General features: G+C 43.7%; 1 protein-coding gene across 1 annotated transcript in view; it reads left to right on the forward strand.

Moving 5' to 3' along the window:
- Nucleotides 1–18,640, forward strand: part of LOC310877252 (matrix metalloproteinase-14-like) — a gene marked incomplete at its 3' end in the record, with an annotated part of 21,718 nt that overhangs the window by 2,649 nt on the left and 429 nt on the right. Inside the window, exons 2-5 of the mRNA XM_083791052.1 lie at nt 7,234–7,373; nt 10,874–10,978; nt 11,240–11,538; nt 15,079–15,246. Coding sequence (XP_083647178.1) covers nt 7,234–7,373; nt 10,874–10,978; nt 11,240–11,538; nt 15,079–15,246 — 712 coding nt within the window. The remainder of the gene's footprint in view (nt 1–7,233; nt 7,374–10,873; nt 10,979–11,239; nt 11,539–15,078; nt 15,247–18,640) is intronic.

Here is an 18,640-nt window from a genome sequence, read left to right on the forward strand (position 1 = left end):
GATACCAGATGGATAGATTCAGTTTGGTTGGCAGCACTTGGAGGCGTGCCTTTACTGTAAAAATGAGAATGTCCTCATCAATCGCTGCGATTTTTAGAATTGAGTGGGACACGGAGTGATCAGCTGACTGGAGGCACGGCAGCTTCCCTTGCAGCCGTAGTCCTGTCCAGCGCCGTTTTCTATGCTGCTCTCTGAGCGCTAGAAGATGCGCACGCGCGCCGTTGTTAGGGAGTGCGCTTGTTTTGGGGACCTTGCGTCGCTCCAGATCGAGAATTAGCGAGGCTCTGGCGAGCTCTCTGACTGCCCGATCGTCACTGTGAAGCATGTTTAATAGATGGGAAAGGCCAAACCATTCTCTCACTCGCTGTACAGTTTTGTTGTTCAAGTCATACAGTACTTTCTTTGGTATGAACATTGGAAAATAGGTATTTTGGACAGGGCGACCTGCCCAATCGCTTCCAGCTTCATAACCAGTGGGAGAGGTTATGAACACACACACACACACACACACACACACACACACACACACACACACACACACACACACACACACACACACACACACACACACACACACACACTATTTTATGACAGATTCTGACAAAAAAGGAGTCTCATGTGTGTGTGTGTGTGTGTGTGTACAATAGGCTATTGTACAATATGTGACATATTTCTTTCACCTGTATTATTTATGTGAGTTGATCAAAACATTATATACGCTATATAGTGTTGTTGCCTGATCTGTCTGTCTGTCTGTCTGTCTGTCAGACAGACAGTCTAGTTCAGTTGTTTTAAACTAATCGGGATGCAGATAAGCAGCAACCATATGCATGCAGAGCCATTTACTATAGATTAAAGGCTAGTTAAAACATTTGACAAGCAATAATCAAAATTCAACTAGCACATGCATTTGGAACACATTATTTGCACTGATATTTAAACCGTAAACCACTAAACATATTATGGCCAAAAGTAATGGAATTCAATTGTCTACACGCAGGGCAATTTTCTGAGCCAGTCCGTGCCATGTCATTTACTGCATTACATGAATAACGTGACATATTTATTTAGCATATTCATTCATTTTCATCGGCTTGGTTATGGACGCACAGAGTCGAGGGGTGCCCAGGCTTAATATGCATGAGGCTCACCTTATAGCCAATCTATAAATTCACACATTTGCGTCGCGTCCTCAGCTATTTTCGGAGCTGCCAGATTAATATTTAAATCTTTAGTTGGAAGAATGCAATAGCATATCATAAGTGTTGACCATAATGGAACGGTTGGAACCAAATGAACCCCCGACGGCCGGCGCTATTCAGCTATAGGCCTATAAACGATAAAAAATATTAAAATATGGTTATATGGTGGTCTGTGACATGTCTGCGTGCGTGCGTGAAAGACAGACAGACAGGGGAGGCACACGTGGAGAGGCAAATGTGGAGAGGAGAGGAGAGCAGGAGCGAGGAGGCACATGCCTATATAGACAAATCCAGGAGCGGGACTCATGGTCACAGCTTACGTATTTCCTGTAGGCGGACTCGACATAGCTGCGGGGTTTAAACCCTCACCAGGCACACCTCTTCTACTACAGTGAACGGCAGAGTGACTGATCTTAGTCTGCCTCAAACGTTACTCTTTTACCTGCTTTTTACTAAACACTAACATTACAAAGATGCCCAGAACATTGGGATGAACCTGTGTAGTTTATGGCTGCTCCAACAGTAGTGGCAGCATTAAAAATAAATAAAACGGAATGTCAAAATATCCACCGCGGTGGCTGAGACCAGAGCCATTGAGTAATGGTTGAGACGAAGCAGTTAAAGTTCCTGAAAGATACATAACATCAGTCTTACCCAATACCTAATCTTTCAGTGTTTTATGAACACAGTTGCTGCTGTATTGTATACCTCATACTAAGCATTTAAAGTATGAGGTATAAAGTACAGCAGCCTTGTGTTCACACCTGGAGGCGTGATCAATAGTCTTTGGCCACTCAGAATAGCCAAATGGCATTGACCACGCCTCCAGGTCTTTAGTTTACTCAAGTTAGGGAATAAGACCTGGTACTTATAAGACACGCAAAATACAGCCCTTAATGTTTTTTTCGTAGCGTTCTACCAATTGCTGGCTGTCTGAATACCAAAAAAATAAAAAGGTCATAAAAGATTTGACATATTGCTTATTATAGCAGCTTTAACTCTGAGTGAACAAAAGGAACTTGTACTCTCAGAGTTACAGACCTGTTATGGTCATTCAGGGCTACCTTTTTACGTGTTTCTGGTAACAACTTTTATATGATCTGAGGGAAAAAAACGTAATTTTGACAAAACCCACTAGGGACGGAGCTCGATAACCGATACCCGAAGAAATCCGATAACAAGTTTATTGAGTACTAGTTGTCAATTAGATTTGGGCTTATCAAGCCTGTTAGCGAGCATAAAGACATGTATTAATCATCCATGCTGGCACAAACATGTCGGTCTAAAAGTGTATTGATACCTGCCAACCATGCAGCGCTGCCCGTGTAAACAAAATGACACTTTTAATGTGTAATAAAAAGGTCAATTGCCTTCCGTCTGTTAGAAACCTACTGTATTTGACGGCCACTTTGAGGCCAGCACACATCACACCATGCAGTATAACTGGCCACCAAATGGCACAGTTTCCAAAGTAAAACAAAATAATAATAATGCTGAAGTAGAATCCATAGCAAACTAATACACTGGAGCACAGAACTGACTGACACAGTGAATAGCAGGCAGGCTGACAGTGAAGTAGTATAACGGCAAAAAGCCAAAGAGGCAATGCAATGCAGTGTGTCTGGATTTATTTGAGACAATGTCGCAGAGTTGATGGTCAGTGTCCGTGCGCGCCAGCCATCAAACAAACCGCCGTCTGGAGGATTAAAGTGTGTGTTATACAAGTGTACCCGGGTGCGCTGTTGAATCTCGGGCAATGTGAATCATGGCCATCAGGGACCAGGCAACCGTATTCGGAAACGGTTCCAATGAAACGGATTCAGTCCGTCTCAGTGTGAATCCCCTACTATCACATCAAGTCTCACTCCAATTCACCCTTTGTCAAGTCCCGCCCATGGCTATGCCCCTCTTCGCACCCATTGGTTGCCGTTTCGTGGTTGGACATAAATCTTTCTCTCCATCCACTGCATTGAAATTTAACATGTTTTTCAGTTGCTTCATATTGATATTCTGCCACTCAATTCTTATTTTAAACTTGGCGTCAGTAAAAGGAACATCACGGTGGTGCAGCATGGTGACTGCCGGGCATATCATGTCTGTTTTTAGTTTTTTCCAAAAATGATGTTTTTACTAATTTAACCAACACTTCCGCGTTCAGTTTTGGCCACCAGAACGCTTCCGTTCGGCGGCCACTCAATTCAATTCAATTCAATTCAATTCAATTCAATTCAATTCAATTCAATTCAAAGGGCTTTATTGGCATGAGAAAACATACGTTTACATTGCCAAAGCAGAACGAACAATACAACAATACAGCAATACAATCAAAACAAAAATGATGTACATTGAAGGTCAGGATCTTCAATAGATCAACTTCTATGTACCAAGATCACTCGATGCAGGTATAGTGCAGGAATATACACAATGATTAGTCTTTAGGGTGGTTGTGTTCCATTTGATATCCTTCTCCTATCACAGCAGCTCACAAATCTTGCTGCTGTGTTTGCACATTGTTGTACTTCGCCCAGCAGATATGGGAGTTTTTTGTCATTGGTCATGTTTTCAAAATCTCCGTGTGTGGTTGTAATCTGTGGGAAGTATGTGTCTCTGATGTCTTGGTACAATGGACAGATGGTTAGGAAGTGTAGCTCGGTTTCCACTTCATTTAGTGTGCAGTGGGTGCATAGTCTGTCTTCTCTCGGGATACAGGTCTGCCTATGACGGCCTTTCTCGATCGCGAGACTGTGCTCACTGAGTCTGTACCTAGTTAAGATTTTTCTTTGTTTTGGGTCGGTCACGGTGCTCAGGTATTCTGCCACTGTGTATTCTCTGTTTAGGGCCAGATAGCATTCTAGTTTACTCTGCTTTTGTGTTGCTTCTTTCCAATGTGTCTGGTAGTTTTCCTTTTGCTGTTTTATAATTTGGTTTAGTCCAATGGGTTTTCTATCTCGTGGCTCTGTTTGTGTTTGTGCCCGGAGTTCCAGGGCCAGCTGGCTGAGGGGGCATCTCTCTAGAGTTTCACTGTGTGTGAGTGCCTTGTTATGGAGTGCATCTAGGTCACTTTCTTTTCATTCACTGTTAACGTACGGTGGGGATTTTGTAGGAATAAAGTTCAGTACTTTATACAACACTATTTCATTTGATAATGTGATGGCATAGTTTTTCATAGTTTGTATTATTTGTGTTGCGACGTTGACATGATGACATGAGTTAGAAACGTCTTAAATCTCCTGTTAAAAAACAGAGTTCTTCATGGATTTGGTGGACAGACAGCGGTCCCCGTGTGGCCAAAATAGCAGATTGGCTAAATAGTTGTGCGGGTAACGCAAAATACGTCCTCGTCTGGACACCACTTAGTCTAAACGTGTGTGTGCGCGCCCTGGCCCTGATCAGTCCAGCGGTCACTGAGATTATACTGCTCACCCACAGACAGATGACCTGCTCACCCACAGACAGACGACCTGCTCACCCACAGACAGATGACCTGCTCACCCACAGACAGACGACCTGCTCACCCACAGACAGATGACCTGCTCACCCACAGACAGACGACCTGCTCACCCACAGACAGATGACCTGCTCACCCACAGACAGATGACCTGCTCACCCACAGACAGATGACCTGCTCACCCACAGACAGACGACCTGCTCACCCACAGACAGATGACCTGCTCACCCACAGACAGATGACCTGCTCACCCACAGACAGATGACCTGCTCACCCACAGACAGACGACCTGCTCACCCACAGACAGATGACCTGCTCACCCACAGACAGACGACCTGCTCACCCACAGACAGATGACCTGCTCACCCACAGACAGATGACCTGCTCACCCACAGACAGATGACCTGCTCACCCACAGACAGATGACCTGCTCACCCACAGACAGATGACCTGCTCACCCACAGACAGATGACCTGCTCACCCACAGACAGATGACCTGCTCACCCACAGACAGATGACCTGCTCACCCACAGACAGATGACCTGCTCACCCACAGACAGATGACCTGCTCACCCACAGACAGATGACCTGCTCACCCACAGACAGAAGACCTGCTCACCCACAGACAGATGACCTGCTCACCCACAGACAGATGACCTGCTCACCCACAGACAGATGACCTGCTCACCCACAGACAGACGACCTGCTCACCCACAGACAGATGACCTGCTCACCCACAGACAGATGACCTGCTCACCCACAGACAGACGACCTGCTCACCCACAGACAGATGACCTGCTCACCCACAGACAGATGACCTGCTCACCCACAGACAGATGACCTGCTCACCCACAGACAGACGACCTGCTCACCCACAGACAGATGACCTGCTCACCCACAGACAGACGACCTGCTCACCCACAGACAGATGACCTGCTCACCCACAGACAGACGACCTGCTCACCCACAGACAGAAGACCTGCTCACCCACAGACAGATGACCTGCTCACCCACAGACAGAAGACCTGCTCACCCACAGACAGATGACCTGCTCACCCACAGACAGATGACCTGCTCACCCACAGACAGACGACCTGCTCACCCACAGACAGATGACCTGCTCACCCACAGACAGATGACCTGCTCACCCACAGACAGATGACCTGCTCACCCACAGACAGACGACCTGCTCACCCACAGACAGAAGACCTGCTCACCCACAGACAGATGACCTGCTCACCCACAGACAGACGACCTGCTCACCCACAGACAGACGACCTGCTCACCCACAGACAGATGACCTGCTCACCCACAGACAGACGACCTGCTCACCCACAGACAGACGACCTGCTCACCCACAGACAGATGACCTGCTCACCCACAGACAGACGACCTGCTCACCCATAGACAGAAGACCTGCTCACCCACAGACAGATGACCTGCTCACCCACAGACAGATGACCTGCTCACCCACAGACAGATGACCTGCTCACCCACAGACAGATGACCTGCTCACCCACAGACAGACGACCTGCTCACCCACAGACAGACGACCTGCTCACCCACAGACAGATGACCTGCTCACCCACAGACAGACGACCTGCTCACCCACAGACAGATGACCTGCTCACCCACAGACAGACGACCTGCTCACCCACAGACAGATGACCTGCTCACCCACAGACAGATGACCTGCTCACCCACAGACAGATGACCTGCTCACCCACAGACAGACGACCTGCTCACCCACAGACAGACGACCTGCTCACCCACAGACAGATGACCTGCTCACCCACAGACAGAAGACCTGCTCACCCACAGACAGATGACCTGCTCACCCACAGACAGATGACCTGCTCACCCACAGACAGATGACCTGCTCACCCACAGACAGATGACCTGCTCACCCACAGACAGATGACCTGCTCACCCACAGACAGATGACCTGCTCACCCACAGACAGATGACCTGCTCACCCACAGACAGACGACCTGCTCACCCACAGACAGAAGACCTGCTCACCCACAGACAGATGACCTGCTCACCCACAGACAGACGACCTGCTCACCCACAGACAGATGACCTGCTCACCCACAGACAGAAGACCTGCTCACCCACAGACAGACGACCTGCTCACCCACAGACAGACGACCTGCTCACCCACAGACAGACGACCTGCTCACCCACAGACAGATGACCTGCTCACCCACAGACAGACGACCTGCTCACCCACAGACAGATGACCTGCTCACCCACAGACAGATGACCTGCTCACCCACAGACAGATGACCTGCTCACCCACAGACAGATGACCTGCTCACCCACAGACAGATGACCTGCTCACCCACAGACAGATGACCTGCTCACCCACAGACAGACGACCTGCTCACCCACAGACAGACGGCCTGCTCACCCACAGACAGACGACCTGCTCACCCACAGACAGATTCACAGACAGCACAATCTGTACTAATGATTCCCTGTAAATAAAAGTTGGTATTTGTTCCTTCAAAGTGTTTTGTTATTTCTTATTGTGGAACAAACCTTGTAATGGTGTCTTGTTTGTCTTTGTGTCTCCACCAGTCATGGCTGAGACAATATGGCTACATGGCTCCCCTGGACAGCAAGGACTCATCTAACCAGGATCTGTCTGAAGCCATCAGGGAGATGCAGAGGTCGTACAACCTGTCCGTCACTGGACTGTTGGACCAGCAAACCATCACGTATGTCTCCTACATCTACTCATGTAGCTCCTTGGTTTGGTCAACCATTTATTGAAACCTTCGCTAGAGAAATAAGCCACTCAGAGATTCATGCTCTGAGACTCCTACAGTATATTATTATAGAGCAGCGGTGCCCAAACTTCTTTCACTGAGGGCCACATACAGAAAAATATAGGAAGGGCTGGGCCACCCACTAGAGATGAGGTATATCGCCTCACCTGTCATGTATTAAAGTTAGCAAAATCAATCAAATGTAGGTCAATTATGCTTGATAATTGAATATGCTTACAGAAATAAAACAGCCTACATCACAACTTTCCATACATGGGTTTTCATTTATTTTGTAACAAAAAGGGTTGGAACTTAGGCAGCACATTCTCTAAACAGCCTCATAGCTTCTTAGTCAGGATGGTGATCCCCCTTCACAGCCCTGTAAGGGGAAAGGGGATGGGTATATTTAAGCTTATTGCGAACGCAATGAGCACTAACTATGAGACCCTGCAGATCATGTCTGTCTGTGTGTCTGTGTGTGTGTCTGTCCCGCTGTTACACCACCCGCCCGCCACCAGAGGGCGCAGCTGTATCACACAAAACACACACCCGCACGCACGCACTCACACACTCACACACACACACACGCACGCACTCACACACACACACACACACACACACACACACACACACACACACACACACACACACACACACACACAACTTAACTTAAAAAAAACTTAACTTAAAAAAAACTTTAAAAACACTTAACTTCAAAAAACTTAACTTCAAAATAAAATCTTAAAAACTTAAAAAAACACAAAAAAACTTAACTTAAATTTTTTTTAAACACTTAACTTCAAAAAACTTAACTTAAAAATAAAATCTTAAAAAAACACAAAAAAGAGAACTTTAAAAATAAAACCTGTGCGTCTTACTTGTTATGCAAATAGTTTATTGGGCTTGTTAAAACATCAACGTTTGTTAGAAAATGTTATCAACTTTAATTGACTGAATTTATTAAGTAATTGGGCTTGTTAACACGAATACTGTGTAATATATTTTTAACTCACCTATAATAGGAACAGCAGTTGCACTTAGTGGGAGCAGTGAACTTGCACTTTGGACTGAAGGATGGCTGGCAGGTCAGGAGTAAGTTTGGTGGTTGAGATGCGAAGGACATCACAGAGATGTCGGTCATTTTGGTTCTCACTGTGCTTTTGTTCAGAGTTAACAGAGAAAGTGTTTGCTCACATATGTATGTTGAGCCGAACAGGCTCATCATTCTTTTTGCGTGGCGTCTCATCAGAGGAAACTTTGCCTTTTCCAAGCTCCGGTAGACGTCGGGTAAGGAGAGAAGCTGATGTTGATTCTTCAGAGAATTATCACACTGCATTTCGATAAGTTCTAATTGCAGACTGTCTTCCACTTCTTCTGCATCCATCAGGAAGGGAGTCGAGAACAGCTTGATTTATTTCTCAATGATAGACAAATCTTGGAAGCGCTGACTGAATTCTGTCATGAGAGAAAGCAGAAAGGTTGGCCTTTGGAGAAAAAATTAAAAAATAAATTTTTAATGAACCCTACAAATAAAAAAGTCAAAAAAGTTTGGGAAACCCTGATGTAGTTGATTAACAATAATTTTAACTCTTGAGAGTTAATAAGGGTCCATTTGGTTACTAACTCCATCTTTTAAATGAGGACCACTGGTGGTCCCTGGACCACTGTTGATCCAATTGATCACCATAGCAACCCCATCCTAGGCCTGATTAGGTAAATTCCCAACACCTGCTAAATCCTCCAAACCTGTATCTTGATTGGAATCAATCTCCACTCACACTCCTCTCAGTCATGCAGCTACACCAGGGGGGCAGTCAGACAGATATTTTGTGAAGCCTGAAACTCCTGAAAGTTCATATAATGGCCTGTTGTGGCGCTGTCACTGGACCCAGAAAAACCCATAGCCCCATAGAAGTCCATGTATTTGGGCCCAACTTCACCTAGACTGTATTACCTTAATAAACATGGTCATGAATACTTTCTGCTTCCAGTCACTAGTTTAAAGTCTCATTTCTAATGTCATAATATTCTTTTTGGAAAATTATGGTCCCATTAATTAAAAAAATTACCATAAAGTCGCGTATGTTCTGAGGGGCGTGGCTACCGTTACAGTCTATGATCGGGAGTCCCCACCCACTCGAGTCAAAATAAAAACCAACGGAGAAGAAGGGGGGAAGTCCCGCATCGTTGTCTGGGCAGCCAATGGCCATCTTGGCCCAAACGGAGCCAGCCAATGGCCAGCTGGGCCCAAACAGGCTTCATTTTACGTCCATGTTAGACCCGGAGAACGCTTTGTCCATATTTTTTACAGTCTATGAGCTACACAGACACATCCCAGGCACACTTTGGTAGGCCTATAGAGCGGCGCAGTCCCTCCCCCTTTCAGAACAACGAACGGCCCAGAAAATGAAATGCAATGCATTCTGACCATAGGATTTTCTTTAACCCATTCTGACCTGAGATCAGATTCATACGAGGTTTTCCACCGGACACACACTGGTCTGATTAAGTATTTATTTAAAGACGGTTACGCCGCGGACAAAGCCAACTCGGATCGTGACAAATCATGACAATGAACACAATATTTTCTGCCGATCAAATCATTAGAAAGAAGAAAATAAAGGCAGGAGACAACACTATTTGTTTTGTTTTTTCTTATAAATCGGCCCAAAATATTGTGTTCATGATTTGTCACGATCCGAGTTGGCTTTGTCCGCGGCATAACCGTCTTTAAATAAATACTTAAAGAAAATCCTATTTCATTTCCTGGGCCGTTCGTTGTTCTTAAAGGGGGAGGGACTGCGCCGCTCTATAGCCCTGTCCTGTTTGGATGACAATATTGCCTTTCCAACAGATTTTCATTAAAATATATATATATTTTTAATAAATGAAAAAGATTATCGATTATTAATTTTCAGAATCGATTTCGGGTCCTATTAACGATAATCGATGAATCGGACCCATCCCTAGTAATTTGTACGTCTTCAGCGTAACAGTGGAAGGATATATCGTCTTTGGAGAGGATGGGTCCGAGGGGGAGCATATATAGCAGGAATAGTAGAGGCCAAAATAGAGCCCTGGAGTGTCTGTCTGTCCAAGCACGAAAATAGCGTTTGTTCACCACCAAGTGTCACTGTTGAACAGCCTAACACACAGACACACACACAGGCCAGGGAGGAGGGCTAGTACAGCACAGCACAGCACAGCACAGAGCACAGTACAGTACAGTACAGTACAGTACAGTACAGTACAGTACAGTACAGTACAGTACAGTACAGTACAGTACAGTACAGTACAGTACAGTACAGTACAGTACAGTACAGCACCACTCAATTCAGACGGGTCTGATTAAAGAAGTCTGACATGGAGAGCTAAATTGTAGGCTACTGAACATTATATTCTGGTATTTTCAGCTCTAATGTCTCCTTGTCCCCCCCCCCGTCCGTCAGAGCCATGAAGAGACCCCGCTGTGGCATTCCTGACCTGACCAACGTGGGGTGGAGCAGCTACAAAGCTGTTGGAACCAAGTGGGACAAGTATGACCTCACTTACAGGTACAAACAGAACAGTTTTGATTGGTCTTCAGGTATTTGTATTGATGTGCCAATAATCTATACATCATCAAGACACCTTATTATCTACCACAAAACTGGACACATTGGACACTTTCCTAATATTGACCGAGACAAACCGGCCAAACCCAAACCGTGTTTTGTCTTCCTGTGGGATTACTGTGGGGTTAGTTAGGGAATGTAATACTCCACGTGGACAGCTTTGCTTAGTTTGTCTCTCTTTGCCTCTTCCTCTTCCTCTAGTATTGAGAACTATCCACCTAGAATCCCACATCAGGACATATTAAAGGCCATCCGTAGAGCCTTCAAAGTCTGGAAGGATGTCAGTCCGTTCGCCTTTGAGTATATTCCCTACGGGGACATCCATAAAGGCCACCGCGATGAGGCCGACATCATGATGTCCTTCCACTCGGGTCCTCACAAAGGCCATGACTTTAGATCATCGGACCTGGCACATGCCTCCGAACCCATGCCTGGGAGGAGTGTTGACGTGCACTTCAACTCAGACAGGCAATGGAGCGTCAGCAACCAGCATGTGCGAGGTAAGAGATGGTGTCACTTGGACACGAAGTGAGTTTTGCGCTATAGAGCGTCTCAGTCCTTTCAGAACGACGAGTGGCCCAGGACATGATTTTCCATTCATTTCCTCCATAGGCTTTTCAAAGTATTTATTTAAAGACGGTTACGCCGCGGACAAAGACAACTCGGATTGTGACAAATCATGAGAATGAACACAACGTTTTGGGCCGATCAAATAATTTATAAGAAGAAAAACAAAACAAATAGTGTTGTTGTCTGCCTTTATTTTCTTCTTTCAAATTATTTGATCGGCACAAAATATTGTGTTTGTTGCAGGGGGGCAGTCAGACAGATATATTGTGAAGCCACTAAGGCTTCCTGAAAGTTCATATAATGGCCTGTTGTGGCGCTGTCACTGGGCCCAAAAAACCCAAAGCCCCATAGAGGTCCATTTATTTGGGCCCAACTTCACCTAGACTGTATTACCTTAATATACATGTTTTTTTGATTGATTGAAATATTTATTAACAGTTTGTAGAATTTACAGTACATTTTAAGCACAAACTCAATACAAAGACTGTCAACTGTGAGTGGACGACCCAATTAAGCATTACACTTGTTTACAACAGGGTCCACATTGTTCAATTCATCAAAACATTTAAAGACATACAAATAGACATTTCTATGTAGCTAAAGAACAGAACAGGAATTCATCATATGGGAAGCAAAAAGGGGAAAAGAACACTCATACAGAATACTTTCTGCTTCCAGTCACTAGTTTAAAGTCTCATTTCTAATGTCATAATATTATTTTTGGAAAATTATGGTCCCATTTATAAAAAGAAATACCATAAAGTTGCGTATGTTCTGAGGGGCGTGGCTACCGTTACAGTCTATGATCGGGAGCCACCCCCCGTTCGAGTCAAAATAAAAAACCAACGAAGAAGAAGGGGTGAAGTCCCGCCTCGTTGTCTGGGCCAGCCAATGGCCAGCTGGGCCCAAACGGATCTAGAAAGATGGCGATTTACAATTCAAGGACTGACTGGCTTCATCTTACGTCCATATTTTTTTACAGTCTATGGTTTGTTGTCATGATTTGTCACGATCCGAGTTGGCTTTGTCCGCGGCGTAACAGTCTTTAAATAAATACTTTTTGAAAAGCCTATGGAGAAAATTAATGGAGAATCATTTCCTGGGCGACTCGTCGTTCTGAAAGGGGGCGGGACTGCGAAGGGGCTTTTGTTCATTTCTTACAATTAACAGGACACTTCAACTGAAATTAAGTGAGATTTAACATCAATGATCAATGATGTTTTTAGTTCAGCTGTAATGCTACAGAACAGTGCATGGTACATCTCATTCATTGCATTCCTTTTGTATGGATGCAATCAAATAAAAAAGACCTCATTACTTTGCAAACTAAGAATGAAAATCAGATCAACAATAAGATGACTACTCTGCAGTATTCTTCCTGGTTTATATTAACCGATTACATGCCGCCACCAGATGGCTCCACTGAGAGGAGTTTCATGAAAATGCTCCTCTTTACAGCCACACTTTAGGGATGTTTTTTTTAAATGTCAACCGAGGCTGCGGATCTCAACAGCCGTGGGAGGGCATTCCATAGTGTGGGCGCTACAACCTGAAAGGCTGTGTCACCTTTTGTGACTTGAATCGCACTGCAGTGCGCTGGCCTGATAGACTCCAGAATCTCAATCTCACCTGCTGTGCTCAATCTGGCTAATGACAAGCCTCTCAGTCCATGTTCACAAAAACATCGACTGGGGGTGGGGGTGCTCAGTCGACTATCAGTCGACTAATACACGCATGGGCAAAATACATTGAAAATGTATTTTGATACAAAATACAAATACTGGGTCGAAAAATGTATCTAAATACAAAATACAAATACTGGTCTGAGAAATGTATTTGAGATACAAATACGTATTTTGTATTTTGAAAATACATGAAAATACATTTTCATGAACATGTGTATAATGATAAGTAAATTCATAATTGATTGCCAAATATTAAATTAATGACCTGTCAGAATGTCTAATACATTGAAGATTATTAAGAATGATACACTTTATATTTTAAGCAAATAAAACAGGACCCACAAAGGAATGGTAACTCTGAACAACTGAAGGCCCGCCCTACTCTGCCTCTCATTTGTGGTTCAATTTGAGTGTGTAAGCCAATCAGAAGGCGGAATAGAAGTGACATCACACATTGTGTTGTGTTGTGTGTATGGGTCAGGGGGGCAGTCAGACAGATATTTCGTGAAGCCACTAAGGAAATTGGGACTTCCTGAAAGTTCATCTATTGGCCTGTTGTGGCGCTGTCATTGGGCCCAAAAAAACCCATAGCTCCATAGAGGTCCATGTATTTGGGCCCAACTTCATCCTAGACTGTATTACCATAATAAACATGGTCATGAATACTTAATGCTTCCAGTCACTAGTTCAAAGTCTCATTTCTCATGTCATAATATTCTTTTTGAAAAATCATGGTCCCATTTATTTAAAAAATGACCATAAAGTTGCATATGTTCTGAGGGGCGTGGCTACCGTTACAGTCTTTGAATGAATGGGACCATAATCTTCCAAAAAGAATATTATGACATTAGAAATGAGACTTTAAACTAGTGACTGGAAGCAGAAAGTATTCATGACCATGTTTATTAAGGTAATACAGTCTAGGTGAAGTTGGGCCCAAATACATGGACTTCTATGGGGCTATGGGTTTTTCTGGGTCCAATGACAGCGCCACAACAGGCCATTATATTAACTTTCAAGAAGTCCCGATTTCCTTAGTGGCTTCACGAAATATCTGTCTGACTGGTTTTGCCCCTACAGTTTTAACCTGAGGCAGTGTAAATGTTTAACATGTTTCCATTTGAGAATAAAATTACATTAAAACAAAAAAAGTATTTTATGTATTTGAAATACAGAAAATACTCAATCTGAAAGTATTTAGATACAAAATACATCTCATTTCTTCCATCCCAGCGAAATACAAATTACAAAATACAAAAAAGTATTTCAAATACGTATTTCAAATACATGTATTTCAAATACTGCCCATCTCCAATAGCAAATGTATTCATCTATCAGTCGACTATACAAATCCTTAGTCGGGGACAGCCCTAGTTATTAGTCAAATAAAAGTGACTTATTGCAGAGAAGTGTTTTTCTTTACTAGTCAAAACATTAGCCTAAATTAATGATCATACAGCGCTCTGTGCTGGAAATAGGAGGCTCTTAACCCATTCTGACCGGGCACCCATTTTGGTGTCAGCATCATGTTATGCTTTAGCTATTTAAAAATAGCAGATCTACAAGCTCATAGCGCCACCGAGTAGTATTTTGAAGTATGTACCATGTACGATGATGATTACTTAGGCATGTTATGGCAGTGGTGTCAGATTACATACATGTGTATACATAGGGGCATTACCTTTAGTCCACCCGACACTGAAACATGTCATCGTTACATCACCATCGATAACCAATTATACCCTGGCATTGGTACATGTATTCATCACGTCATATTTTATCCAGGTTCCTACAATGTGTTTCTGGTAGCGGTCCATGAGCTGGGCCACACCCTGGGTTTGGGTCACTCTGACGACCCATTGTCCATCATGTACCAACAATACAAATGGAGGGAGACTGATGACTTCCAGCTGCCAGCAGATGACCGCCAGGGGATTCAAGACATCTACGGAGGTGAGTGGAAATGGTTAAACAACAACTTGATATATAATAATACTTCACGGCAGTTGAATCCAGATCAACTTGGATTGTAGTGTAGTGTGTTATATATTTAATCCTGTAGATTTTATATCGGTGTAATTCATAATTATGAATTCATTATTCAGAAATCTGAATTATAAGATTAAAAATTAAGAGTAAAAAACAATCTGAATTTTAGATGGGGCACCAGTGAAATGAGTTTAGGAATAAGCACAAGATTAATTTGTATTTAACCCACTAATAAAATAATTAAAAAGATTATAAAATAATCAATTATTATTTTATCTCAATAAATCTATGGAATCTGAAGCTAAGAGATCTTTTCCATTACATAGCCTTTCTTACTTTGCATGTGTCAAAAACCAGTAAGTTCAACTCTTGAGCAAATAATAGACTAGAAATTAATCAATTTATTTCCACACCTAAGCTTATAGACAAACTCAGTAGAATGGATGACAATAATCAAATGCATTCTTAAACAAGAGTTAATGCAGGTTCAAATAGAATTTAGGAAACAAATCAAATGATAATGAAATTATATGATAGATAATGTCCTTTGACATGAACTTAGAAACTTGATGTAATGCATCACTTTCCTGAGTGTTGGTTTGTTGAGAGCTTTGAGAGAGAGGCAGACTGGGGTCGTCTGTCTTCTGAGGGAGAGAGGTCGTGTGGCAACCCCTGCAAGCGGCAGGGGTTGGATCGCTGGTCTGGGTAACCCCTGAGCTTCTTGTTGTAGTGCCTTGTATTGCCTGGGATCGCCTGGGACGCTCAGGTCAGAGCGTCGCGAGCTGGTCTGTGTAGCGATGTGGCCAAGACCCTCTCATCAGACATCCTTCTCTCTGGTTCCTCTCCTCTCCCTCCATCCGGGTCCTGGATTCCTATCCGATCCTCTGGATCCCACTAGTCCTACCTCTGGACTATCCTGGACTATCCTGGCTGGGCTTCTCTCTGCCTCTCTGAATATATAGTTTTCTTTGTTGTGCAATGCATGGCTCAGTTACCATATGTCACTCTTATTGCAAGATGGAGACATTGAGATGTCTTGTGACATTCCCAGACGTTGTCAACATGTTGCTGTTGTGAGGCAATGTCTCTTTGAAGTTCATTTTGGGAAAGGTGTACGCATGCACTTATCATGGCTTTAGATTTCACATAACACACAATCTGCAATAATTACATTTATTGTACAGTGAATGTCATATTTCCAGGACCACTTTAGACTTCAGGGGGGTTGGGGAACCACCTTTTGCCATTTCCCTTTGATCTCTTTGTTCTGACCTGTATAAGACTCCACTGAAATGTCTGTAACTGTGTGTTAGTCCCAGGAGCCGCGAGGCTGCCTGTTGGAGCTCCATGGCTGTGATCTGCTGTCTTTGTACTCTCTGATAATAACATGGACTTGGAAACTTTCATTGGCCTGTCCGTCGTCAGACTCTTTCTTCTCTTAACCCTTGGCCTATAATTCACGGAAAAAACGGAATTAAACCTCCCGTAAACGGAATGACAATCAATATCAGTTATCGCGGGGTCAAAAGAGCAAAAATTAATATTTTTTCGCCAATATCACTAATGTTGGATGTAATTTACCAAAAAACGGTCGAAATCCGCGTGATCGTGCGCTATCGTGCACGCGCGCCGTCTCTATGTGCGTCGCTGTAAAAAATGTGATATTTTGCGATCTTTTGGGGTTGATTTGAGGTAAATTTGACTTAGTTATGAAAAATATAGCATTAGCTTAGCAATCCGGACCAGCCAAGCTATTGACTAGGGTCAAACTACTACAGGATGTTGTTGATCGTTCAACCGGAAGTGACTTAGGAAGATCCGTCTATTTTAGCCAAAATCAGCATAATGATGCTTTCCCGCCATCTGGTGGCGAATCGAGAGAATACATTTGCAATGAATGAATGGAAAAAAAACATCTCTTCAATCCACCAGATCTTTCTTGTATGTTAAAACGATGAATTAAAAATATGCCAATTTGTTACCCAAACAAAAAAATTGGGGCTGGCAGGGCAAGGGTTAAGTTGTTAGGAAATATACGTCACGCGGCAACGTAACTCTGGGATGAGCGGCCGCGAAATTCTAGTACAACTAGAACTGCACTCTGTCAAGTGCCTACTTGCTTGTTGCACACAAGTGCGCAAGCAGAGCGTGCAAGTACTGTAGACCGCTACAAACCTTCAAATCTCAGCCTCTCTGTGAAAGAACGTTTGCAATATTGAATTATTAGGTTTAGCTATTTGCTACGTACCTTGCTTTTGGAGGAGAAAAAGTAGTATTTTGAAGTATGTACCATGTACCATGATGATTACTTAGGCATGTTATGGCAGTGGTGTCAGATTACATACATGTGTATACATAGGGGCATTACCTTTAGTCCACCCGACACTGAAACATGTCATCGTTACGTCACCATCGATAACCAATTATACCCTGGCATTGGTACATATATTCATCACGTCATACGCTCATATTTCTATATATGTGTATATGTCTATAATCAGGGCTGCACACAACTTTTTTGGTCTAGTACTCAGAGGAGCACCTGGAGGAGTTTCTTGGTGCTCCTAAAATGCGGCGACCCGTCTCGCCGGATGGATAAAAGAGGGATGAATAACTTATAGCAAAACGATATCTATTGGATGAGTGGGGAGTCAATGGAGGGTATGGCTCTTGTTGTAGATTCAAACCATTATTTAAAAAATCTAAATTTGCTAAAATCTAGGTCCATGTGTGGTCCAGCCCTATGGAATGCATATTATAATAAAAACAACTTAACAATTCCTACGGATAATATGAGCATCAAAGCAATATTTAGATTTTTTATTATTTTGTATTTAAATAACCGATCTACTAGCTCACAACGTGTTGCGACACGTTGTGAGCTTGCAGATCAGCTATTTTCTTTAACATGCGACACATTGTACGGCGAAGCATACATCAGGCTTCCCTAGTTCACTTTTGTTTTTAGCTGAGGCGACGTACGTAGTCAGACAGTCAGACACACATGGCTCCTCGGTGCAAAAATAAACAGTGTACACTACCCGACTTTACGATAATAAGGGACAGTATGTCGAGACACGGTGTTCATGTTAGGCAGCAGCAGTGCCAGTCCGCAATGCTTTAAACTCTTCCCACTCCACTATGTCGGAACTAAAACCTTAGTACCCGTAAAAAGTCGGTGGCCGGTGCCTAGGCTGTGAGAGACCCTAATATGGTTTCTGCCTCGGATTCGAGTTCTGAGACGGCATCGCACACGAGCAACCATGCTGCTCCAGCAGCCGGAAAACAAACACAAGCACAGCGGCAAATGGGAAGAGTGCAAAGCATCCAAAGCATGCCCTTTTACACCGGGACTACA

This window comes from Protomyctophum parallelum (genome assembly GCF_964188405.1).
Source record: "Protomyctophum parallelum genome assembly, chromosome: 2".
NCBI classification, from domain to species: Eukaryota; Metazoa; Chordata; class Actinopteri; order Myctophiformes; family Myctophidae; genus Protomyctophum; species Protomyctophum parallelum.